Source organism: Syngnathus floridae, chromosome 9 (genome assembly GCF_059516105.1).
Source record: "Syngnathus floridae isolate MCC-2025c chromosome 9, RoL_Sflo_1.0, whole genome shotgun sequence".
In the NCBI taxonomy this organism is placed as follows: Eukaryota; Metazoa; Chordata; class Actinopteri; order Syngnathiformes; family Syngnathidae; genus Syngnathus; species Syngnathus floridae.
The window spans coordinates 12,379,073-12,401,405 of NC_142421.1; the positions used below are offsets into that span (position 1 = coordinate 12,379,073).

At 45.1% G+C, this 22,333-nt stretch overlaps 1 protein-coding gene across 1 annotated transcript; it reads right to left on the bottom strand.

Moving 5' to 3' along the window:
- Positions 1-43: 43 nt before the first annotated feature.
- Positions 44-15,402, bottom strand: LOC148393581 (bone morphogenetic protein receptor type-1A-like). The gene is given in 12 exon segments (XM_088384447.1): positions 44-1,922; positions 2,036-2,166; positions 3,171-3,346; positions 3,436-3,733; positions 4,321-4,513; positions 4,622-4,757; positions 5,025-5,121; positions 5,124-5,289; positions 5,359-5,461; positions 6,399-6,561; positions 10,410-10,630; positions 15,330-15,402. Coding segments are annotated over 11 exon segments (1,650 nt in total). The 5' UTR covers positions 10,471-10,630; positions 15,330-15,402; the 3' UTR covers positions 44-1,796.
- Positions 15,403-22,333: the final 6,931 nt, after the last annotated feature.

The following is a 22,333-nucleotide window of genomic DNA, read 5'->3' on the forward strand; positions in this document are numbered from 1 at the left end:
TGAAATGATTTGAGTTAATTTCTAGTTAAACACAGAAAACACATTTGTCTTAAAAATATGGTTATTTAATATTTTTACATTGGACAGACGGTTTACACTTTGTTTCCTTGGTAAACTAACATTTCATAACATCTGTCTTGCAAGGATCCTTACATTATAAGAGGGGAAAAAAACATTAGAATTGACTGCATTAAAAAAAGTCACTCCGACAACACATTTAGCAAATTTCTAGGGATATGTTGGCATTTTACAACAGCAACAATAGGTCCAGCAAAGCCATTCTTAGAGTAGCTTGGCACGTGAAAGCAGATACAAACTGTAGATCGACCATCTGCTCAAGTGATGTAATTTTGACAATTTTGCTTAGTCAGGATTTAATCATTCAACCTAAATATCCGCTACGCTAAGAGAGCCTTAAGGAGAACTCTTTGATGAGCTAATAGACTTCACGTTGAGGTTCCTTCTGAAGAAAAGGCTCATGTTCAAAACAATAACAAAAACATGTACAATAATCTGATTGGACGTATGAAAGCTCAGTGGGAGGAGCCAAAAGCCCCCGCTTGCCTATGCTAGCAAACGAAAACAAGTTAGCCTTTCGCTCCTAATCGTACAAAATTAGGACGATTTACATGACCATTTGGGTAAACTTTTGTTTGTTTGGGGCTGGGCCATCAATTGAACTTGTCAGGATGACAAACATTTTGGGGCAAATCTTCGTGACAGTTTAACTATCCACATCTTTTAAAATCAAGTAAAAGTATTTAAAACGGAACTACAAGAAACAATAATTTAGCACGGCAAGAAATGAAAAATTAATTATGTTGTCCAATGATATAATCCTTGGCCAGCTTTCCAAGGTGTGGAGCTAGCGAGTGAGCCGGACAAACCATGCTGACAGTGCTGAAGTACCTACCGAGCCTTTTTGGACAAACCCAAAGGTGCAGTTTTAGCAGGCACAGACGCGACTGCAGTTGTGACGTCCCCAGACAACTACGATATCGTTCAACATGGCAGCCCCTGAGATTGATGAGCTATTTTTATTCTTATGCCACAAAGGCAGGATTAATCAGAGCACTGTGTTTCCACTAGTGCTACTTAACTGTTCTCATCGGTACTGCCTGACACTCCGTGCACCAATTCGAAGTAACAAGCGTGCGCTCGTTCAGGCAACGCTTTTTGGGGCTTTCTGAATGAGCAAACAGCACATCTCAACAATGCTCTGAGTTTATGAAGGTTTGAAGTGAAGCAGCACAAGCTAGGGGCGTATTTTCAAAGGCAGCTCTCATAAGCGCTTTCTCTTTCTAATATTAACGCTCGCTCTCATAACAGCGCGATCACATTTGCTAATGATGCCTAAAAAATGATTTGTCTGTCATGTGAGTGTAGCGTTTGCTATAAATAGAGTTAAAATGCAGTTTGAGTCTTATCGGCTCCGCCCACTGAGATTTGTCTCCACCAATGAGATGAGGCGAGCAGCTCCGCTTCCCGTTTACAAACAAATGAACAACAAAAACAGGACGGTCCACATCTCCACGGTGATGACTCCATTGTCTCACTGCGGCCGAGATACTTTCCCAAGATCAACACAACGAGGAAATTCAAAAAGTTCAACAAGGATTTTGGGGGGAAGAGGACAAGTGTATGAACAGGACAGGACATTGGCGGACAGAGAAAGGAAGTGGTTTGCGTTGCTTTCACAGAAAGCGTCACTGGAGGAAGACGAGAAGAAGGATGAGCTCCATGACTTGGGCTCGTGTTGTCCTTTTCCCCAAATTGTGTCGGTTGCGTTTTATGCCTCAGATTTTGATGTCCTGCGACTCGACCATCTTGGCCAGTGTCTTCTTCACTCTCAAGATGGTGAGGCGGGAGGCGGGGCTTGCCGACCAGCACTCGCACATCAGCTTCAGCATAGCGCGCAGACACTACAAGAGCAACAGACAGACACACACACACATGCAAACACATATATATATATATATATATAGTTAGGTGGCTCAGACTGTCGCCAGGAGGTGGCGCCAGCCAATGGTTGCACCTCGTCGCTGTTCCATCTGTTAGACACGGTGGGGCGCAGGCCCTTGACGCACACCACCTCCAGCATGTCTTCGTAGGACGGGTCCGACGGCACCATGTCGTAATACGGTAGCTGGTACTCCTCCACCATGCCTGCACGCACATGAGATGAAAACAGGTTGGGCTGGGTGAAGATCCAGAGCTACTTTCTAGGAACCTTATTGGGGCCTGTTTCTTTTTTGCTTTCTTCCTCCTCCAACTAGTCATTGAAGGCACCTTCAATCTCGCAGAACGCGAGTGAGAACTTAAAAGAAGAAAAGAAACCTAGCTTCTAAAGATGGAAATTGACAAACACAAAAGTGTGCTCTGCATGTTTTTCTTGAAAACAAGCTGGTACTGTCTGCCGCACGGCAACAGCTTCCGCCTTTCACTCAATGCGTGCGCGCTCCTGCAGCTACTTTGGCTCAACACCGGCCATACGCCGTCGCGAGTTCGACGATACGCATGCATTCGCCATGCTTCTTTATGATTTTTGAGTTTCGTATTGAGTCTTTGGAGACATATGCGACGACACTACTTGTTCTTACATTGCTAACACATCAAGACAAACAGGGAGTAGGATAGCAAAGGAGACAAGGCAAGGGTGTGTGTGTCTGTGTGTGTGTGCGTGGAGGGGGGGGTGGCGGGTGCGTCGGTTCCGAAGTCGAAAATTGGTTTGTAGTTAGATGCAAAAAAAATCACGAGAATCCGGTTCGTTTCTCAAAAAGTTCATAAGTATAGATTGATTGATTGATTGATTGATTGATATAACTTTATTCATCCCACAGCGGGGAAATTACAGTTTAGGCGTTTGTAAGTAGAGGTACCAATGTAAATGTTACTCCTCCAAGCATGGTGTGCCATCCCAACATGGACTGTGCTCAAACGACTGCATTTAAGGTGAACTTTGAAAGCTTATGCCTGGAATTAACAGACACAGACCATGTGGGGGGTGGTCGTTTCGCTGTCTTTACAGTTTGTTTCCATTTGTTTTAGAAAGGGATAATGTCGTTTTGGTCAGGTATGTTTTTCACTTTTTTTCCCCCACCAGTTTGAGTTGTCCTTTTTTGTCAGTTTATCACAAAGTGGAAGAAGTTTGCGCAGACATTGTGTCGTACCTCCGGTGACGCAGCGTCGCGCCATCTCCCACACGACCAATCCGTAGCTGTACATGTCAGCCATGAGGTAGGCCTGGAAATGATTCTTCTTCAGGCTCTCATCCAGGACTTCAGGTGCCATGTAGCGCCGCGTGCCCATACGTGTACTCGGGGGGATGTCCACTTCATTGGTGTCGCTGGAGTAACGCAAAGTAGCCAGAGAGCGGGTTAGAGAGCAGGCTGGGGCGAGATGGCGGTCGCGCCGTTAATCAAATTCGAGTCCAACCTGTTGAACTTGACGGCGAGTCCGAGGTCGGCGATGCAGCAGGTGCCATTCTTCTTGATGAGGATGTTCTTGCTCTTGAGGTCCCGGTGGGCGATGGCGGGTTTGACCTGCGTGCCGTGGATCTGCGTGTGCAGGTGGCACAGGCCGCAGGCGGCCGAGTACGCCAGCCGAAGAAGCGTGGCCGTTTCCAGCGTAGCCGTCTTCAGGAAATCGTAAAGCGAGCCGTTCTCGTGGTAGTCGCTGATGAGGAAGAGTCGCGTGAAGGCGCCCGTGCCCTCGATGTCTGCTGCGATGAACCCTGAAGAAAGACGCATCACCAGAGTTTTTTTTCTTTTTAAAATGAGTGAACAGATAGTTATGAAAGAAAATGAAAATCGTTTAAAATCAAAAAGAATATAAATATTTTTAAAATTAGAGAACAGATATTTATGAAAGAAAACGAAAATTGTTCAAAATCATAATTGCTTATTTACTTCAGAATCAAGAAAAAGAGATTTGAATATAAAAAAAAAAAAACAATAGAGATAATTCAGGGTTAGGGTATAAACACGCCATAATCAACCGACCGTGACATTAAATTGCAAAAATCCACAAATGACTGACAGTCTATTTAACGGCCACAAAAACAACACCAACAAAAAACATCGTGGGACAGGAAACTGGCTAAAAAAAAAAAAAGTGCCCCCTGCCCAAAACTCATCACTATGTGACTCCACAAACCCTGAACTGCAAAACAAAAACTGCATCCACTGCAAACGGCACTACAAAGTAGGGCTGCGCAAAAAGACGGCTCACCAATGCTGTGTGAATGAATTTTTAAGAAGCCTGACAACAGAGCATTGACATGACAATCATCACCATCTCGAGTCATGAGATTGGGTCTACCGAGGATGTTGTCGTGTCTCACAAGGACGGTCTGGTAGATTTCGGTCTCCCTGAACCAGCTGGCCTCCTCTCGGGTAAAGAAGACTTTGACGGCCACTTTCTCGCCTCGCCATCTGCCCAGCCACACCTTGCCATAGCGACCTTTGCCGATCTGGCGCACCATCTGGATCTGCTTGGCGATGGTCCGATGAACCTTTTGTTTGAAATGACAGGGAAACAAGAAATAGCTTTGATTCGATTCTATCGAAGCAATCGCTCACTTGTCGCAAGATGGACTGCCGGTGCAGTGTCGCACTCGTACCAAGAGGGGGAGCCCGGAGCCGCTTCCAGAGCTTTGCGATTGGTGGATGAGGTCTTTGAGAGACTCCCCCACGGGGATGAACCCTTCCTGTTCCACATCTTTATGGTAGCGCTTACGCTCGCTCTGCCACTTGTACCTGACACGCACGCACACACGCCCAAAAACGTACATAGTAAACCAACAATACAAGCACACAGACGCACGCATTGCCATCATGGTCATGTGACTGAAAGTGAGAAGTAATTGATATCTAGATTTCTGCTTTTAATCAAAATCGAAGAAGAGCAAAACAAACAACACGCAGATTGCCATGTTGGAGTGACAAGGGCTGACGATAGCAATGTGAAAAGTGTGAGGCAAGCCGCGTGCATTGTTTGCCTGTGTCGCCGAGTATTTCGTGTACCTGTAGTAGCAAACCACGGTGACACAAATGAGTGTGCAGCAGCAGACAGTCATGGAGATGAGGAAGGCCAACCAGTGGGGGCTGCCTTCTGGAAAGCAGGCAGATGAGGCGGTCGCTCAGCGAAGGCCATTGGACAGCCCTGAAGCCGCGACAACAAACTAGTACCTGAAGGATCCTGCGGGGGCAGTGTGGGCTGCAGGTCTCGGTTGCAGAAGTCGCTACCGCAGCACTCGATGGTCCTCCTGGTCTGAGCGTTGGGGGAGTCCTGGCAATCCAAAGCACTCTTGCCTTACACACTTTCCAACTGTGCATGTGTACGCGCACGCACGTGTACCTTGCACTGGAAGTGTGAGCCTTCATACTTCATGCACCCCGACGTGAGGATGTGTTCGCCGTGCTCGTCTTCCTCGATGATGGCAAAGCACTGACCGTTGGTTCTGAGGAGGGACACTTGTCACCTCACGAGCAAAAAAACTCTCTTTCTTCCATCCATCCATCCATTTTCTGAACCGCTTAGTCCCCACGGGGGTCGCGGGCGTGCTGGAGCCTATCCCAGCCGTCATCGGGCAGTAGGCGGGGGACACCCTGAACCGGTTGCCAGCCAATCGCAGGGCACACAGAGACAGACAACCATTCGCACCAACACTCACACCTAGGGACAATTTGGAGTCTTCAATCAGCCTACCAAGCATGTTTTTGGAATGTGGGAGGAAACCGGAGTGCCCGGAGAAAACCCACGCGGGCCCGGGGAGAACATGCAAACTCCACACAGGGAGGGCCGGAGGTGGAATCGAACCCACACCCTCCTAACTGTGAGGCGGACGTGCTACCCAGTGCGCCACCGAGCCGCCTTCTCTTTCTTCCCTTCTTGGATTTTCTTGATTTCTCCTGAGAGCATTTGTTGCCAGCACCAACTTGCATGTGGACCCTCACTCAGTTTTTGTCCTAAATGATGACAGGTTTAGTTGTGGACCCTTTATTTTACAACAATGACAAACTAAACGTGTCAGTAGACAAAAGCGTGTTTTGGTGGGAGGGACGAGAGTGGAAGAAAATGTCAGCTGGCTGAAGATGTACGCTCATGCACTTGCTAAAAGGCTGACTAACACTTTCTTTTTATACAAACATTTTTGAGCACCACCTATATATTTTTGAGCATCACTTATAGAAAGGACAAAAATGTGGGCCAAACGATCAAGCGCTCTCACCCAAAAGATTAAGACTAAGATGGCTGCCGGTTGACAGAAAAGTACCCAAATCTATTGCTGGCAAGACAGAAGACGCGTTCGTCAGCACCTTTCTGTTGGCGGCCATGTTGTCATGTCAGCGCTGCGGAAGCGTCTTGCCGAATGAACCAAGCGATTGTCAACTTACCGACAGGTGTTGTTGGTGGCGTCTTCGGGGCAGTAGCCCGAGCAGTAGCAGCTGAGGAAACGAGCTGCGTCCTCGGGAGCTACAGTGGAGCCCTCACCAGGGCGCCCGGCCTCTGCTTTGGCGCCAGTGCCCTGGAGGACGTGGTCCGGGTTCTGACCCGCCGCTGCAAAAGACAAGACAAAAAGTGTCATTAACAGGAAAACAACTGCAAATGGGAGCAAAACCAGCCTGTCCGTTTCTGTCCTCCCTGGGAATCAGGAACGTCCACGTAAGAAGAGAGACAAGATCACAGAGAAAACGTAGAAAGCGTGTTTTGCGACCGTGAGAAAAGATGACGGTTGACGGAGTGAAGGAAGAGCAGGTTGGTGGCACCTGCTTTGTCCTATAAAACTAGTAAGAGACCAAGCACATGAAAAAAGAGCGTTTTGGGAGTTAGCAAGGGAATGACTCTGAATGTGGCGGCATTCTGAATTGTTTACTCATTCCCTGCTGCTTAATCACAAGATCGGGATTTTAAATGGACTTTGGAGAGAGCCATCAGAGTGACAAAAAAGTCCATTTGACAAAATGTGTCCCCCCCTTTTAAAGCTTCCGTATCACGTTTGTAAATTCTAACTTCATACTCATTCAGATGTAGTCTATATAAAGTGGAACATCGATGCTTTTGTCTGAATTCCTCATTTTGATAGCATCACAGGTTCTTCTTTTCTACTTGTTCTGAGGTGTGGCTTCAAGCAAGTCGTTTTAGTGCGGTCTCTTTAAATGCAAATGAGATGCTTCACACCCTTTCCTGTCGACGTATTTGTAGTTTTTTAGCCGAGGTAGCGTTTACTTGCGCCGCAAACTTTTTGATTGATTAAAAGATGTCAACGGCAGAAGACTTGTTCATACATAGATAACGTAACAAAATAAATCCCCTCACAATATTTATGAACACGTCTTGTAAACAAGCACTGTAAGGAAGAGCGATCCAGGGCGCTTGCTTGGAGCACACACACGTTGAGCTCTTGTTTTGTGAAATAAAGAGCCGGTTACCTAACCCATGTCTTGCCTGGTACTTTGGTAACGCTACAATATAGTTATATATGTAGATCTGTTGGATGGATTTAATGATTTGGAGTGACACGGATGGTTCGTTAAAATTGTTGTTTATATTACATTTATTTGATATATCTAGTCTGACGTCAGCAGCGCACGTAGTTCCGGCGTCAACAGCTGTTTTTTTTTTTTTTAAGTGACACAAGACGAAGATTACAATGGATTTAATGATTTGGAGTGACACGGATGGTTTCATAAAATTGTTGTTTATATTATATTTATTTGATATATCTAGTCTGACTTCAGCGGCGCACCTCGTTCTGCAGTCAACAGCTATGTTATTTTTTTGTTTTTTTTTAAGTGACAAGACGAAGATTCCTATGGATTTAATGATTTGGAGTGACACGGATGGTTTGATAAAATTGTTGTTTATATTATTGTTATCTGATATATAGTTTATATATTGTTATATGGGCCTGTGGAATAATTTGAACTGCAACTGACGACGAGTCCGACGTTGCACACGCGGCGTTGTTTACAGAAAGAACGACGAATTCGATTGATGGATTTAATGATTTGGAGTGACACAGATGGTTTGATAAGATAAATGTGTTATTTATGTTATAGTTATTTGAATAACTGTTAATGTTACGTCAGGCCCGTTCTCAACTCCTCGTTTGTGTTTATGTCACGTTAGCATACCGTATCGTTTAGCCTGTTGTTGCTGGTTCATGTCTGTTCTTGGTGTTGGATTTTGTCCAATAAATTTGCCCCAAAATGCAACTTAAACTGCGGTGCAACTTGTGTTTTTTTCCTCTTTATTGTGCATTTTATGGCTGATGCGACTTGTACTCCGGAGCGACTTTTAGTATGAAAAGTACGGTAAATAAAAGTAGGTAATAGAGAACGGAGAAAAAAAAAATCTTAGAGACTCCATGTACACAATAAAATGAACATAATTGAACATGCTTGGCACTCAGCATTGGGGGTTGGAATTGGGGGGTTAGATCACCAAATGATTCCCGAGCGCGGCACCGCTGCTGCTCACTGCTCCCTTCTCCCCCAGGGGATGGATCAAAATCACACGGGGATGGGTTAAATGCAGAGGACAAATTTCACCACACCCAGATGTGTGTGTGATGATGATCATTGGGACTTTAAAAGCAGAAAAAGTGGATTTTCTATGATATGTCGGGCTTAGACATTGTTGTGAACAGTAGCTAAAAAACCAACAACAACAACACAACAAACGTAGAGGGCTGGAAAAAGATCCATGTTTACGTTGATTCCCCCTCCAAAAAAACGGAAGAAGAAAAGCAAAAGGAGAGGAGCATCTTGATGCTTTTTATCAGTTGTTGGTCTCCTGCCCGCTTATCTCCTAACTTGTCCAATCTGTTCTTCCCTCCAGCTCCTCCTCCTGCTTGGCGCATTCCAGCCTGTGCCTGGACTTGAAGCGCGCACGCTTTGAGCGACCTGGGAACAGTCGCTGGAGTACAAACGCCCCATCCCCCCCACCAAACAAAGGTCCAAGGAGCGAGGAGCTGTCTTTGGTGGGTAGGGCTCACATGCATGACAAGGAGGGAGCTTGGAAGCGAGAGGAAAATGGAGTCCTCTGTTCATTTCTTTCTTTTTTGAAAGGGCAACTTGACAGCCGCCGGCGCAGTGGTTTTACAGCGCTTTGCAATCGGTCATAAGCGCACACACGTCGTAGACAAAGTAGAGGAACGAGCAGGGGCTAAAAAGAAAGGAAGGTCGATTTGATCGAGGCGTCGGGCAGGTTATGATTTGTATTCCTTTACGGGGACCTGGAAATTTGAAATTTCATTTGGATCAAGTGTTGAAATATAGTCTACGACTTAAGAGATGGATGTGTTTTTCCCGTGTAATATGCCAATTAGCATGTGTACTGCACACGCTGTTGAGTTGTTTTGTCACAACAACAATTTTGAATGCATCAGCCAGGGAAGACATGCAGGAGGAAAAAGAAGCTGAGGAAGTGTGTGCGTGTAGGGGAGGGTCTGTACGTCAGTCAGAGTGGAGAGTGAGGTCTGGCAGAGAGCACGCTGCATAATCAGACTCTTAAAGACGGACGCACGCATTTCCATGAAGTGCAACTCTACGATAGATGAATATTAAAATGTTGTTTTTGGATACGTTCTATAATATATTTTTTCTATTTTGAAAATAAAATAAATAGTATTGATGAGGAGGTCCATAAAGAACCGAATCAATAAGGACAGTTGTCCAGAATGTAGTTGGCAAGTTAAAACGGACTCGTCTTTGTTTGCCAATAGGCCGCGCTCTTTTGAATAAAAGCGATTTTTGTTTTGCGCATAAGCATGTGTGCCAATATGGGGGCACATTATTTAGTGTTATGTAACTCAGAGGTGTACAAAGCTTGATACGGATGTCATCTGCCAGAGTGATATAGTGCCCGGCGTGGACATTTGTGGCTTGTTCAGTGTGAAATGAGCTCTCTTCAAGGGAGCAACTGAGGGATATTTCCGGAGAACAATGACTGTTGGGAGCGTTCTGTGCCAGCGCTGTGTCATACAGGAAATGGTTCATGTGCAAAGAGGAAGCCGGAGCGCAAACAATCGGTTCAACAGCTTCCTGCAGCGGCGCAACGCCAGTGAAAGTTTGCCAGAGCCACAAAATGTCCGCCGTGGGAACAGTGCTCTCAGTCCTCTCAGTACGTTAGGGAATTTGCCTGGCGATACGTTGAGGTCAGAGAAGAAGGTTTGCTGAAGGCGCAGATTGCATCAGCCACGCAATCAAAGCAGCAGATAGAAAATATCAGACAAATTACAAAACTCCTGGAACGGGACCCATCTGTCCTCTGCAAATTTGGAGTTTGACACCAAATGTCGAAGAAACTTTGCCTCGGAGCTTGAACAAAGCTTCGGAATCTGACGTGACTCGTGCGACTTTTGTAAAGAAAACGCCTGACCCGACCCGGTGCGTTGGTCATACCTTCTGCTCCAAGGACCACCAGCAGCGCGGCGGTGGCCAGACGCAGCAGGAGCACTCCCATCCTGAGGCGCGACTCCACGGACGCTTGAACAGGCTTGGGGACGGACGCTTCCGCCGGTCCCGATGCAACTTTGGGCTCCGGGGGCTTCCTGGCAGATGTTTGCTTGCTCACAAGATGAGAAGAAGCTCCTCTGGTTTGATGTCTCTTTGGGCTCGGAACGCTGGGAACACACAACAGTCACATGGAAATTGTGTGTCAAGAGGTGTGGAAGGTATGGTGACTAAAGACAACCAGCTTGCCGACTTGGAAACGGCACACGTGACCCTAAGAAGGGTGCTTCAACTCAAAATGCTTGACTTCCTGGGTCTTCTAAGGAGTGGCGCGCTTTTTGAGGGTCAACTACAGGACTGTCTCAGAAAATTAGAATATTGTCAAAGTCTGCTTTATTGTCAATTTCTTCACGTCAAGACATACAAAGAGGTCGAAGTTATCCCATGGTGGAGACAAGACATATTACACCCAATTGGTCCACAGACAAACAGAACATTCAAGTAAACAATACAAAAAGTAAAAATAACGAGGCACATACAATGAATAAATAAGAGCAACTTGGTTGAAATGGTGCAATTGTGCAAACAGCAGACAGTCAGTATAACAACGCAAAAGTACAAGTGGAGTAGTGCAAGTGGAGTAGTGCAAGGCAGCCATCGTGGCCCAAAAGGCCAGGGCGTTATGCAGCCGAAGGTGGAGGGGGGAGAGAGTTCAGGATCCTAACAGCCTGGAGTATGAAGCTGTTGGTGAGTCTGGTGGTGCGGGAACGCAGGCTTCTGTATCTCTTCCCAGAGGGCAGTAGATCAAACAAAGTGTGAGCGGGGTGACTCCCATCACTCACAATCGTGGTCGCCTTGCGGGTGAGGTGGGAGGTGTAAATGTCCTTCAGGGAGGGGAGTGAAGCACCAATAATCCTTCCAGCTGTGTTCACTATGCGCTGCAGGGCCTTCCTGTTGTATTCAGTGCAGCTTCCACCCCACACAGCGATACAGCTGGAAAGGATGCTCTCAATGGTGCCTCGGTAGAATGTGGTCATGATGGCTGGTGGAGCACCTGCTCGCCTGAGTTTCCGCAGGAAGTACAGGCGGCGCTGAGCTTTCTTCGCCATTGATGCAGTGTTGGTGGTCCAGGAGAGGTCTTCACTGATGTGCACCCCCAGGAATCTGGTGCTGCTGACTCTCTCCACCACAGCACTGTCGTTGAGTTGTAATGAATCCAGAATGTATGACATTTTTGTTTTTTTAATTGCATTACAGAAAATAAAGAACTTTATCACAATATTCTAATTTTCTGAGACAGTCCTGTATATTGATTTATTAGTTTAATGGAATAAGTGAGAAAGGGTTAGGAATCTAAAAAGCTCTGCTTCCTCCTACTCCTTTTAGAGCATTATTTTTGTTTTTAATTTTTGTCACTTAAATATGGCACTTTAAAGTGTTATTTATTGTATTTTTGTTATTTTCTTCCTCCTTTTATGTTTCAAATATGTTCGAAATAAACACTCATCATCAGCATCATCAACTCATGATGGACAAATTTCATGTTGCCAAGGCAAACTGGCTTCCTGAAAACCACAAAAGCCTTCATCCAAATCAAAATGGCAGACTTCCTGAATCTTATTGCCATGGCTCTTGAGACGTTTTTTTAAATGGGTCTGTTCAAAACAGACATGGCAACCGTGTTTCATGTTGCCAAGTCAAACTTATTTTGAGTCATCAATGCAGTATGTTAAACGCGGGTGGACTTAATGCTGGATTTCTTGTTCCTCCATGCTGGTCTGACTGCAGTGAACAGGAAACACATGTTGAGAACCCAGAAAAATCAATGATTTGTCCAAGATGTGCAATTACAGGCGCAGCTTAAATAACCACGCATGGCAATTAGGGGGCACCGAGTGGGGGTTGCTTGATGCTTGTAACGGGGGTGGGTTAGGCTCATACGTGAGTGTGTTAGAGAATTAGTGGCAATGTCCAGCCAGTGTCTTTCCATTTGCCAGGGCGGGACAAAGCGGTCAGACCCGTGACCCACTTTTCACACATCTTTGGCCGAGGGTGAGGGGTGGGTTGCATGAGTGTGTGCACGTGACAGAGAGAGACTTCCCACTTTAAGGAGAACATTGGACAAGCATCCAAATGCCGCGTGTTTGTTTGGGCTTGTGAATGCACAACAACACGGCCAGATAAGACAGAGTGGCGCAAAAATTACACACGCAGGAGTGCAGACAAGACGAGGCAGGTTGAGGAGGGGCCGTGTGGCCAAACAAGAAGCCCGCGACAGCTCCCGTAACCTCGGCTCGACCTTCTCCAGGCACCCGTGCTATGCTCGCTTCCCACGGAAAAGAGCAGCACGACATCACGTGCGCGCACAGTATCTTCTCCATGAGTAATAAGTCAGGCAGGTCATTGAAAGACGCATCCCAAAAATCAGACAAGACGAACGCCGCGGTGGTTGGACTGAAAGCATCCGTTGTTTGGGAGGAACCCGCACAGCCTTACAAGCAGGCAAGCATCAAGCCATAAGCGCCACACTCGCACCCGCCAAAGACTCAACACTGTCCAATTGCTCAAAACCTACTTGCCATCTGATTGATGACTAAACTATATATATAGCGCACTATGCCCAAATCTTGCTGTGATCCGATCGGAGAGTAGCGAATGGTGATGGGAGTCTATTGGAAGGCCTCTAAAAGTCAACTTGTGCCTTCTTCCGGGCTTCACAGAGCAGCCAGCATCCACTGGGGTACCTCGTACATCTCGTCGCACAGAGAAAATCTAAGTGTTCGGACGACGAGAAAAAACAAAAGTGTTCTGATGATGATAAAATACACAATTGTTCTGATGATGAGAAAATACATAAGTGTTCTGATGACATGGCTCGAGGGACCTGGGGATGTTTTTAATGAGAGTCACCACCATAGTAACAGGTCTGCCCCAGAATCATACTATTGCCTTTGTCAGCCGGTGCAGCAGTCAAACATAGGCGTGCTGTAAGCCAGCGATATGATCATAAATCACACACGGCGGCAGCACCAGAAAAATATTCCTCCAACATCACCAACAGGTTTTACATTTGTTGCTGATCGTGGCCATAATTTAATACATGAAACATAGTACATACGTATGACACATGATATGGTTTTAAACACGTTTGTCGAGTTCCTGCGTGTGCTCTCAAAACTCCGACATGAATTCAACAGCCGAACGTGACTTTGCGTCGGCCATTATTGAAACATTGGACACTGTGTCTCGGCCAAGCTGCTCTACATCTACAATATGGAGGCCGGACGCGGCAAACTATAACCTTGCTCCAACACCGTGCGCTGCCGTGCGAGGAGTAGCCACATGGTTTCCATCCACCGAATCACCTCAGAAGCTGACGGCAAGCCTCTGGGTCAACACGACATACAAATCGGTGGTCCTTTTGCAAGTGCGACTGGAAAAACGATCAAACGTTGTCAAAGTGCCAAGACGAAAATTCTAATTAGCTTCATATTGAGTTTAGTTCAGTTTGTCATCAGAAGATGTGATTTCATTTCATTAGCACCCAAAGCAAATAACATGCAAGTGCTCCTAGGGTCCAATTCTTGCAAGCATCTGATGTTGGACCGCTGCAATTATTTTTTTCATGAATTGTATTCAGCCCTCTATGGCCTGAAATGGGTACTGAGATAAAGAAAAGGGATGCACAAGATCATCAAACAGTAAACAGCGACAAAATCTACACCGTTGCATTCCATCATTCAGCTCAGGGGTGCCAAACTAATTTTTTTCACGGGCCGCATTGTAGTCATAGCGTCTTTCGGAGGGCCATTAAGACTGTCAACCCAAATAAATGTATGAGCACCTCATATTATATACAGTAAAAGCTACAAAACAAACTGACAAATAACTCATTTTCAAATCATATGAGTAAAAACTGGTCAAATATTTAAAAATATATATATTATTAAAAAGTGAAGACAAGTTAATTTGTCTTCGCGGGCCACATAAAATAATGTGGTAGGCCGTATCTGGCCCCCGGGCCTTGAGTTTGACACCTGTGATTCAGCGCAATGTTTCTGCTTAGGATCTTTTCGCAAGACACTCTGACATGCTTCTCTACTGAAATCACCCCGACTTGAAAATGTGTGTGTGTGTGTGTGTGTGTGTGTGTGTGTGTGTGTGTGTGTGTGTGTGTGTGTGTGTGTGTGAGGGGGGGTGAAGACATATGGGAGTGATTTGGACGGCAGACAGCCGCCTCTGAAGGTCTTTGAGTGCATTTCGAGTCACAATGTCGAAAGTTCCACTTAATGACTTATTTGATTTGAACATGGAACGCAACATTTCTTTCAATAAAAGCTGCCCCACCGCAATGGGCATTCATTCACTCAAGACCGATAACCGCTCCCTTTTCTGATAATGTGGAGTAGGTGAATGATGTCATCTGTGATTCCCGCTGGATAGTTATGAATCCGAGTCAACAACGGGCTAATCAAGAGGCTGCAATTAGAAAGGCGGGAAGTGTACTGATTGGCCAGCCCCGCCTCATTGCTGAGAAAAGGGTTCACCTCATCAAAGGCCAGAGAGGTGAGGGTTGGGGGAGGGTGGCGAGGGATCTGATCTGACACGTTTTTATGTGGCCACACCAAATCCTGCCGACGTTAAATACTATTGTGAAGCCTACTCGAAAACATGACTGTGTGTTTGGATTGTGTATTGCATTTGTGATTTGGCATTTGCAAATTCCTCTTTTCTAACCTACAGCGCGTTATCGGCTAATAGAAAAACTCGGTGAATTTTGGCAACACTTTGTGGTATGTTTATGCTTTAAAGTACAACCATAAGAAATTCTACTGCCATTGAGGAGACAGCTACCAATTTGCAATTTACCTGAGCGCCGTGTCCGTGCGTGAACCACGATGCTGCGAGGCTCCATGGGAGAAGCAGGTCACATCAAAGCAAACTGTCAGGACGAGAGCAACACAAAGACGGAGTCATGTTTTTTTTCCCAAGTTACACATTACATCAAGTTACTTGCTGCTTTCCGTGAAGAAGACACGGCAGGAGGAGGAAGTGGAGGAGCTGGGTGGCGGCCATCGTTTTGTTTTTATAGAAGAGAATAAAAGGAGCTCACACTCGGGGGTGCATACGAAAATCAAAACAGAAAGCAGCTGCCTCTCATTTATTTCTGGAGGGATCAACTGCTCCACTACAATTTTTTTCTTCAATGCAAATCGACCAACTGCTTGAACAGCAAACGCAGGCAGACAATGATTGACACTGCAAATTTCATCAGGCACCCCTGCAAATAAAAGTGAGTCCGATTCTTCCATTTTGAGCAAGGAAGCGATGCATCGTGCCGATGGGGTGCGCACGCCTCAATCAGGCCGGCCAGCATTTACATGCGTTCAATTCGCCATTTCTTTTCAACACAAAATTGGGAAATATATGTATGTGGGCAAAAAAAGGTCTGTAAGAAAGCATGACATTGATCAGAAAACATCCTGGAATGGATTTGTGTCCTCGCCCCGGTGGCGAAATGGTTCCATTCTGGTCACAATGAAAGAGAATGACGGAGACAGATGACGCAAAAAAAAAAAAAAAAAAAAAAAAAAAAAAAAAAAAGTGACTGACAGCGGTCACACGACTGCCGCCAGTGTGGCGAGCACGTCTGAATTATTCACCGCATTCGAGTATTTAAAGGCCCGATCAATAAGACTAAAAGTCGACATGAAGTACCTGGCCAAACGTGCAGGCAGCGTGTCACAAAATGTAGGATTCGTGCTAAAAGATGCTCAGCATGACGATTTGACCTTTAAATGAGCATTACGGCCACATTGAAGCGCCTTGGAGAAGAGTCATTGGTTGGAATGTGCCGCAGCAGCAAAGCAAGAAGGCACATGAGACAATCAACAAGGAAGGCAAACGCAGCGGCGGGAAGAAAGCGAAGCAAAGAAAAATACTTTCACATAGGATGCCTTTTGAGCAATAAGTGAATGGAATGACAACTGTGATTGTTACACACACAGGGAAATTTAAATTCAGTACCAGATCAATCTACTGAATACAAAAGCGGAAAAAGCAAGCAGAAAAAAAAGAGCCAAATTCAAAGAGACCCAAATTGAAGTCGCCGTCGTGTTAATAGTCCAAAGGTACGTGTTTCCCCACCTTCTACTAGCACATGACATCTTGGATCCATCCATCCATCCATCCATCCATCCATCCATCCATCCATCCATCCATCCATCCATCCATTTTGAAGTGCTCAATTGGCCTACAAAGCATGTTTTTGGGATGTGGGAGGAAACCGGAGTGCCGGGAGAAAAACCACGCAGGCATGGGGAGAACATGCAAACTCCACACAGGGAGGTCTGAAGGTGGAATCAAACTTGCACCCTCTGAACTGTTAGGCGGATGTGCTAACCAGTGCCTCACTGTGCCGCTTTATTTATTTATCCCCCTCATTGCCACCATTGCTGCGATCGCGCTTGCTCATTTCAACTTTGTCTTCATTTTGCTTGCTGCCGTTTACAATTTCCAAACTGTTCCTTCAAACTTCTTTTGGCCACACTCGCTCTCATTTTTGCTCTGCGCTTTCATTGCTACGGTGAACATAGATTGTGTTTTCTCTCTCTGTGGTACAGTGTGAATACTCTGTAACAAAATCGCGTCCACATTTCCCGTCTGTAGTACGGCCCTCAAAATTTCGTTTGGTCTTTTTCCCCATGGCAAGCAAACTGAGCGTATTGCGGACCCTCAAGCAACACATTGTGGTTCTAAATTCAGAAGCACTTCTTCAAACGTTCAGACAAAAATGTGATGAAGAAGCTGATGATCACCACCATGACCCTATGCTCCATTTGAGAGATTTGGGGGAGGAGGAGGAGGGGGGCATGTTTTCCTCCCCAGCCCAGCCACTCTGTCTCCACGCTCCTCTGGGATGGGGGAGGAAATAGGGAAGAAAGCAGACAGAGTAGAGTGCTGGAGATGTGAAACCCGATCTCCCTTCTCCTCCTCCTCCTCCTCCCTCTGCTACGCCAGCTCGCCGGAGCGCCTCCAGACTGGTGAGTAATGCGATCCTGTAGCCCGCGGCATTGGATGCTCTCCAAGAAAAGGCGGCCCAGAAAAGAAGCAGCAAAAAGAGCAAAGAAAACGGGAAGCAAGAATGAAACTGACAAGGAGTAGAAAAGACAAAAGAGGAGGAGGAGGAAGGCTTAATGCAGGGAAAACTAAAGGCAATGCACATGGAAAACGTCAAGTGTTGTTTGGCAACAGTGGCCCAGTTTTGGGATCACCCAAACGTAGGCAGCAAAGTAAAACACAACTGGCAAAGCAAAAGCTATCCATTAAAGTCAAGAACGAGAGCAAGTGACTACACTGGAACGACGGTGCAACTGTTTATCCGTCTGTCCCAGCCTCCTTTTTATAATGATTCATTAGCTCAAGTCTTGCTTATGGCACAACATGAAAGTCAGCTTGGAGCACCGCACATGCGCTCATGCGCAGAGATTCTTTCCTTTCGGAGTGCGATATAAATACTTATGTATGAACGCTCTATATGGAATGCGCAGCTGTCTGACACACCGCCACAACGACAATTCCCTCGCTTAGTCGTGCTCCGAATGAAGCAACCTTAATGGAGCTGTCGCAATCCTTAACTCAAGGTATGTCGCCCTTGAAATACGAGTTATTATGGCAGTCGTTTCTCAAACAGCACTCTTGTTTTAGTCTTTTCTGCCAATGGATGAGATCAAGAATCCAGTCAGTGCATCAGTCGTGTTTCAAAATAAATAAAATCATTTTAGACTCTAAAATGTACATGGAACCAACTATGATCATCAAATTAATGGACAACTATTTGGATGATCATTGCATCATTTAGAGATGATTTTGGACTTAAACGTGTTGGGCTTTCAGTCACGCAACGGTAAGTGTTGTACAATTTCTGTTTCCCGCCAAGAAAGCAGTCTGCAATTTTATGACCAATGCTACGGTAACAGAATCATCATCCATTTATGTCAACTTGAAATAATGTCCTGTATGATAAATGAAAATATTTTTATTTATCCAATCATCAATTTACAGGAGAACTAATTGACGCATTAAATGATTATTAGAATAATGGCTTTCTGCAGACACACAAAATTTTGAACCTTTGAATTGGAAACCAATCCGCGCAACACTGTTAGCTAATGGTAATCTGTGGCAACATAACTACAACTCCGCTTACCTCTTAGCTTTGACATTGTCTAAACCTACCTGACCTCATCACTGTCTTAGAATTAAAGTGTGGCTTTTGTTTGTCTAAACTAGCCCCACTGCGTTGTCACGTGGGCATAATTCCCAACGGCTCGCTCAGACATGTTTCCACAAATGGTCAGATAATTTAAGATTTACTTGGCGTAATTTGATATTTGATGGGTGACCAGGCACTCAAGACAGATTAATAAGGCCCGTTCACATTATTTAACCCCTTACAAGCCTTTTTTAGATTTAAAAATTTCATGATTACAATTTAGTAGTTGAGGGTAAAACAATGACAAAATACACTATCCTGTTTTGAGTTCTTGTTTGGGTACATGCTCTTCATTTTTTTTTTGTGTAAAAATCAATGTTAATAAGAGGCTTTCGGGTCTAATTTAGCCATTTGATTTGGGACATTTTAACATTAAAAAACGCATCATTTGTCAATTGTCTTCTGTTAGCGCACGAGCTAGCATTGCACAATATTATACTGCCTGAGTTCCGTGGTGAAGATGTTATTAATTATCGAGTCGATGACAAAGACTTTGTGTTTGGAGAAAATGAAGACCAAAAATTGAGCTAAACGTAAGCTAGCAGAGGAATGCGGGTGAAGAATTGGGGAGTGAGTTAAATGCTGGATTAACATCCAATTTGTTCGTTGACGTGTTAATGATATCTAGTAGAGATTTTCGTGAGATTACAATAGAAGACACAAAACCATTTTAGCTGTTCAGAAGAGGAAAGTTTAAGGTAACTTTTTTCTCCGACAGCAACAGTAGGGATCCGTCTATCACCTGGCAAAAAAACCCAGGAAACTAAGTTGCGCGAGGTTTCGAGTGACTGTGTTTTCTTTGCTAAATCAAACGCCCATTAGTCCAGCAAACATTAAGAATGGACAGATACTGTGTTTAACACGCTAACTTGTGGGACTTGAACAGAAGAAACATTTGGTAAAGATTGGTTGTAAACACGAAAGCGCGTCTCCCAAATCTGCTCCAACAAATAGACTTCGACAAGTCGAAGCGCAGAAAGGGGGGGAACTTGACGATTATTGCCTTTACCTTTTTCGTCGCATGTTATCGACGACTGATTCGCTCGCTTTCTCTTTTTGAGGTGCTTTTTCTATCAGTGGATCCAAAGTCCAAAATTCCAAAGAGAACGAAAGAAGGACGAGGCGTGAATTTCCTGTCTTTTCTGCGCTATTACAGCAAAAAGCGAGTGACTGAAGCAGCTTCTGCTGCTGCTGTTGTTGTTTCTCCTCCTCCTTCTGCTTCTCCTTCTTTTCGTTCGCTCGCTGTCTGGCTGGTTGCGCGTGCGCGCGTGGTTGAGAACCCACCGGCAGCCATCTTGCGTTGCCGCTCGCTCAGCGCACCTAGCTTAAATACGGATGATTTAGATGACTTGAGCTTGTGTCGCTCTGGGCTTTTTCCTGGCTCTGTATCTTTCCATCCACCTGCATCCTTGCACGAATTTCTAGTTAAAAGCAGTTAAATGCCAGGTCCGCGCATACGTTCAAATTAGGAGAGGCATAAAAATTCGAGTGGCACTGGAACTTGCCCCCACTCTCTCCACTGTCAACGCCGTTTTGTGATTTCGCATCCCTTCCCACTACCGCTGTCCATACACTGTTGCTATGACAACATGGCAACCCCAACCACTTAAAAGCTGGACCTGCCAATATCGATCCATGTTAATTCACGGTGGACAGGAGCGTGGGCAGGCAGTGGGGGCTATGAGGGCGTAGGACGTTTAATGGCCGATTATTAAATAAGTGCACCACAGACCCTCTTCCGTCAGGACAGAGACGAGCAAGAAGCCTTTTAAGTCCTCCTCCTGCGAGATTCGATTTGAGCTGAAAGCAGAGGAACCTTCTGGAAGATGAAGATGAGATGACTTCATCCCCCGTAAGGAGGATTTCCATGGTTACTGCTGGATTCTGTCCACAATTTAGGGAGCGCGTTATCTGCGCCTCACGGCAAAAGCCTTTGCCAATCACCTGTTATCCAATTTACTCACTGCGTGCTCGTTTGATTTCTTCAGATTTAGGAAAATGCAAAGACACTGAAGCAGAAATTAGACTTACACAGATTGGTTGAGTTCAATCACAATTCTTGTTAGATCAATTTTATATTCAGTAGCACATTGTGGGCCGAGATTGATGGGTGATGAGTCTTCGGGGTGAGGCAAGTTCGAAGGAGAGTCTGCTTCCATGGGAGTGGTGCTGGTTATGGGCGATTCAGTGTGTAGGTGGGGGGCTGTTGGTGTGTGTGTGTGGAGGGGGGCTGTTGTCTTCCATCCCGTCTTTCGGCCTTGGCGATCATCTTTGGCCGAGTCTTTGGGTGGCTCCTTCTGGCACCTGCTGGTTTTATCTCCACGCGACCTTCCTGTGAACATTCTTCTCCAATCTTGGACGTACGCTGTCGTACCTCATTCTTTTAATTTTGTCATTTTGTACGAAATTATGTTAGCTTTTGGCTGTGACATCATTAATCTATTGCTGTCATGTCTTTGCTTATTCTTAGTTTAATCATGCTTCCAACTGTGTCTTTTCTTTGTTAGGCAAACTATTTCCCTCTGTGCAGAGCGTTCAGTAGTAATCAAAAACTGGTGTCTAGCATTAGTCAAAACATAAGATACAATCAAGTACTGAACGGTCAAGACGACTCTGGCCGTGTCCATGATTCAGAGAAAAAACATCAGGCATGCATTACACAGTTCCTTAAGGGTCATTAAGCTATTTAGGCAATATATCAAAAGTCATTTGTTATTTCAAAGTGCTCAGAAATATATATCAGATCATAAAGTTATAAAAACCTTTCTCATCACCACTTATCAAAAATGTCTAGTTATGTCTTCTTTATTGATTTGGTGTGTAGGTATAATTATATGCTTAAAATGTTTCTTTTATTTATTTAATATGTGAATATACTTGTCTGCTTATGTACTTTATTCAATGAGGTTTGAGCATATCTGTTTTTGTAGCTAGGCAGGACTTTTTGTATTATGACCCCATTTCCTGCACTCCCTCTGTTGACCTCAGTTTTACTGAGGTCACCAAAATCGTTGATGCCACCAGGGTCCCTCTGTTGGCACACCACGTCCCTCTGTGGAGCCGCTACAAGTCCCTCTGTGGGGCCGCCAATGAGTGAGAAAAATAAATATAGATAAAATTCATACCCAGACATTTGTAAAAGATGGAGAGTGGAAAGGCAATTGGCCTAGATGACATCCCAGTGACAGCATGGAACTATCAAGGAGAGATGGCAGGGGAGATTCTTAAAAAGGGAGAAGTTCCCCGGAAAGGTGTTGACTTCTATTTCTTATTTCAGACCACGGCGATCCGCAGAACTGTAGTAGCTACAGAGGTGTTGTTATGTTGATTAAGCAAAGCATGAAGTTATCGGAAAGAATGTTAGAAGCGAGGCTTGGAAATCTACTGGCCAAAATAATGGAGAGTGTGGCAGAGACAAAGATAGGACATGCAGATGGTTGATGGCACAGAAAGTTATGGAAACGATCGCTCTGCAGTCGCGGCCCCTAACAGGAGCAGCCGAAAGAAGTGGAAGATGAGAAAGAAAATGTGAAAGAGAAATACATAAACAAATAACGAAATACATACATACATATGTAGTACATACATATAGACAGAC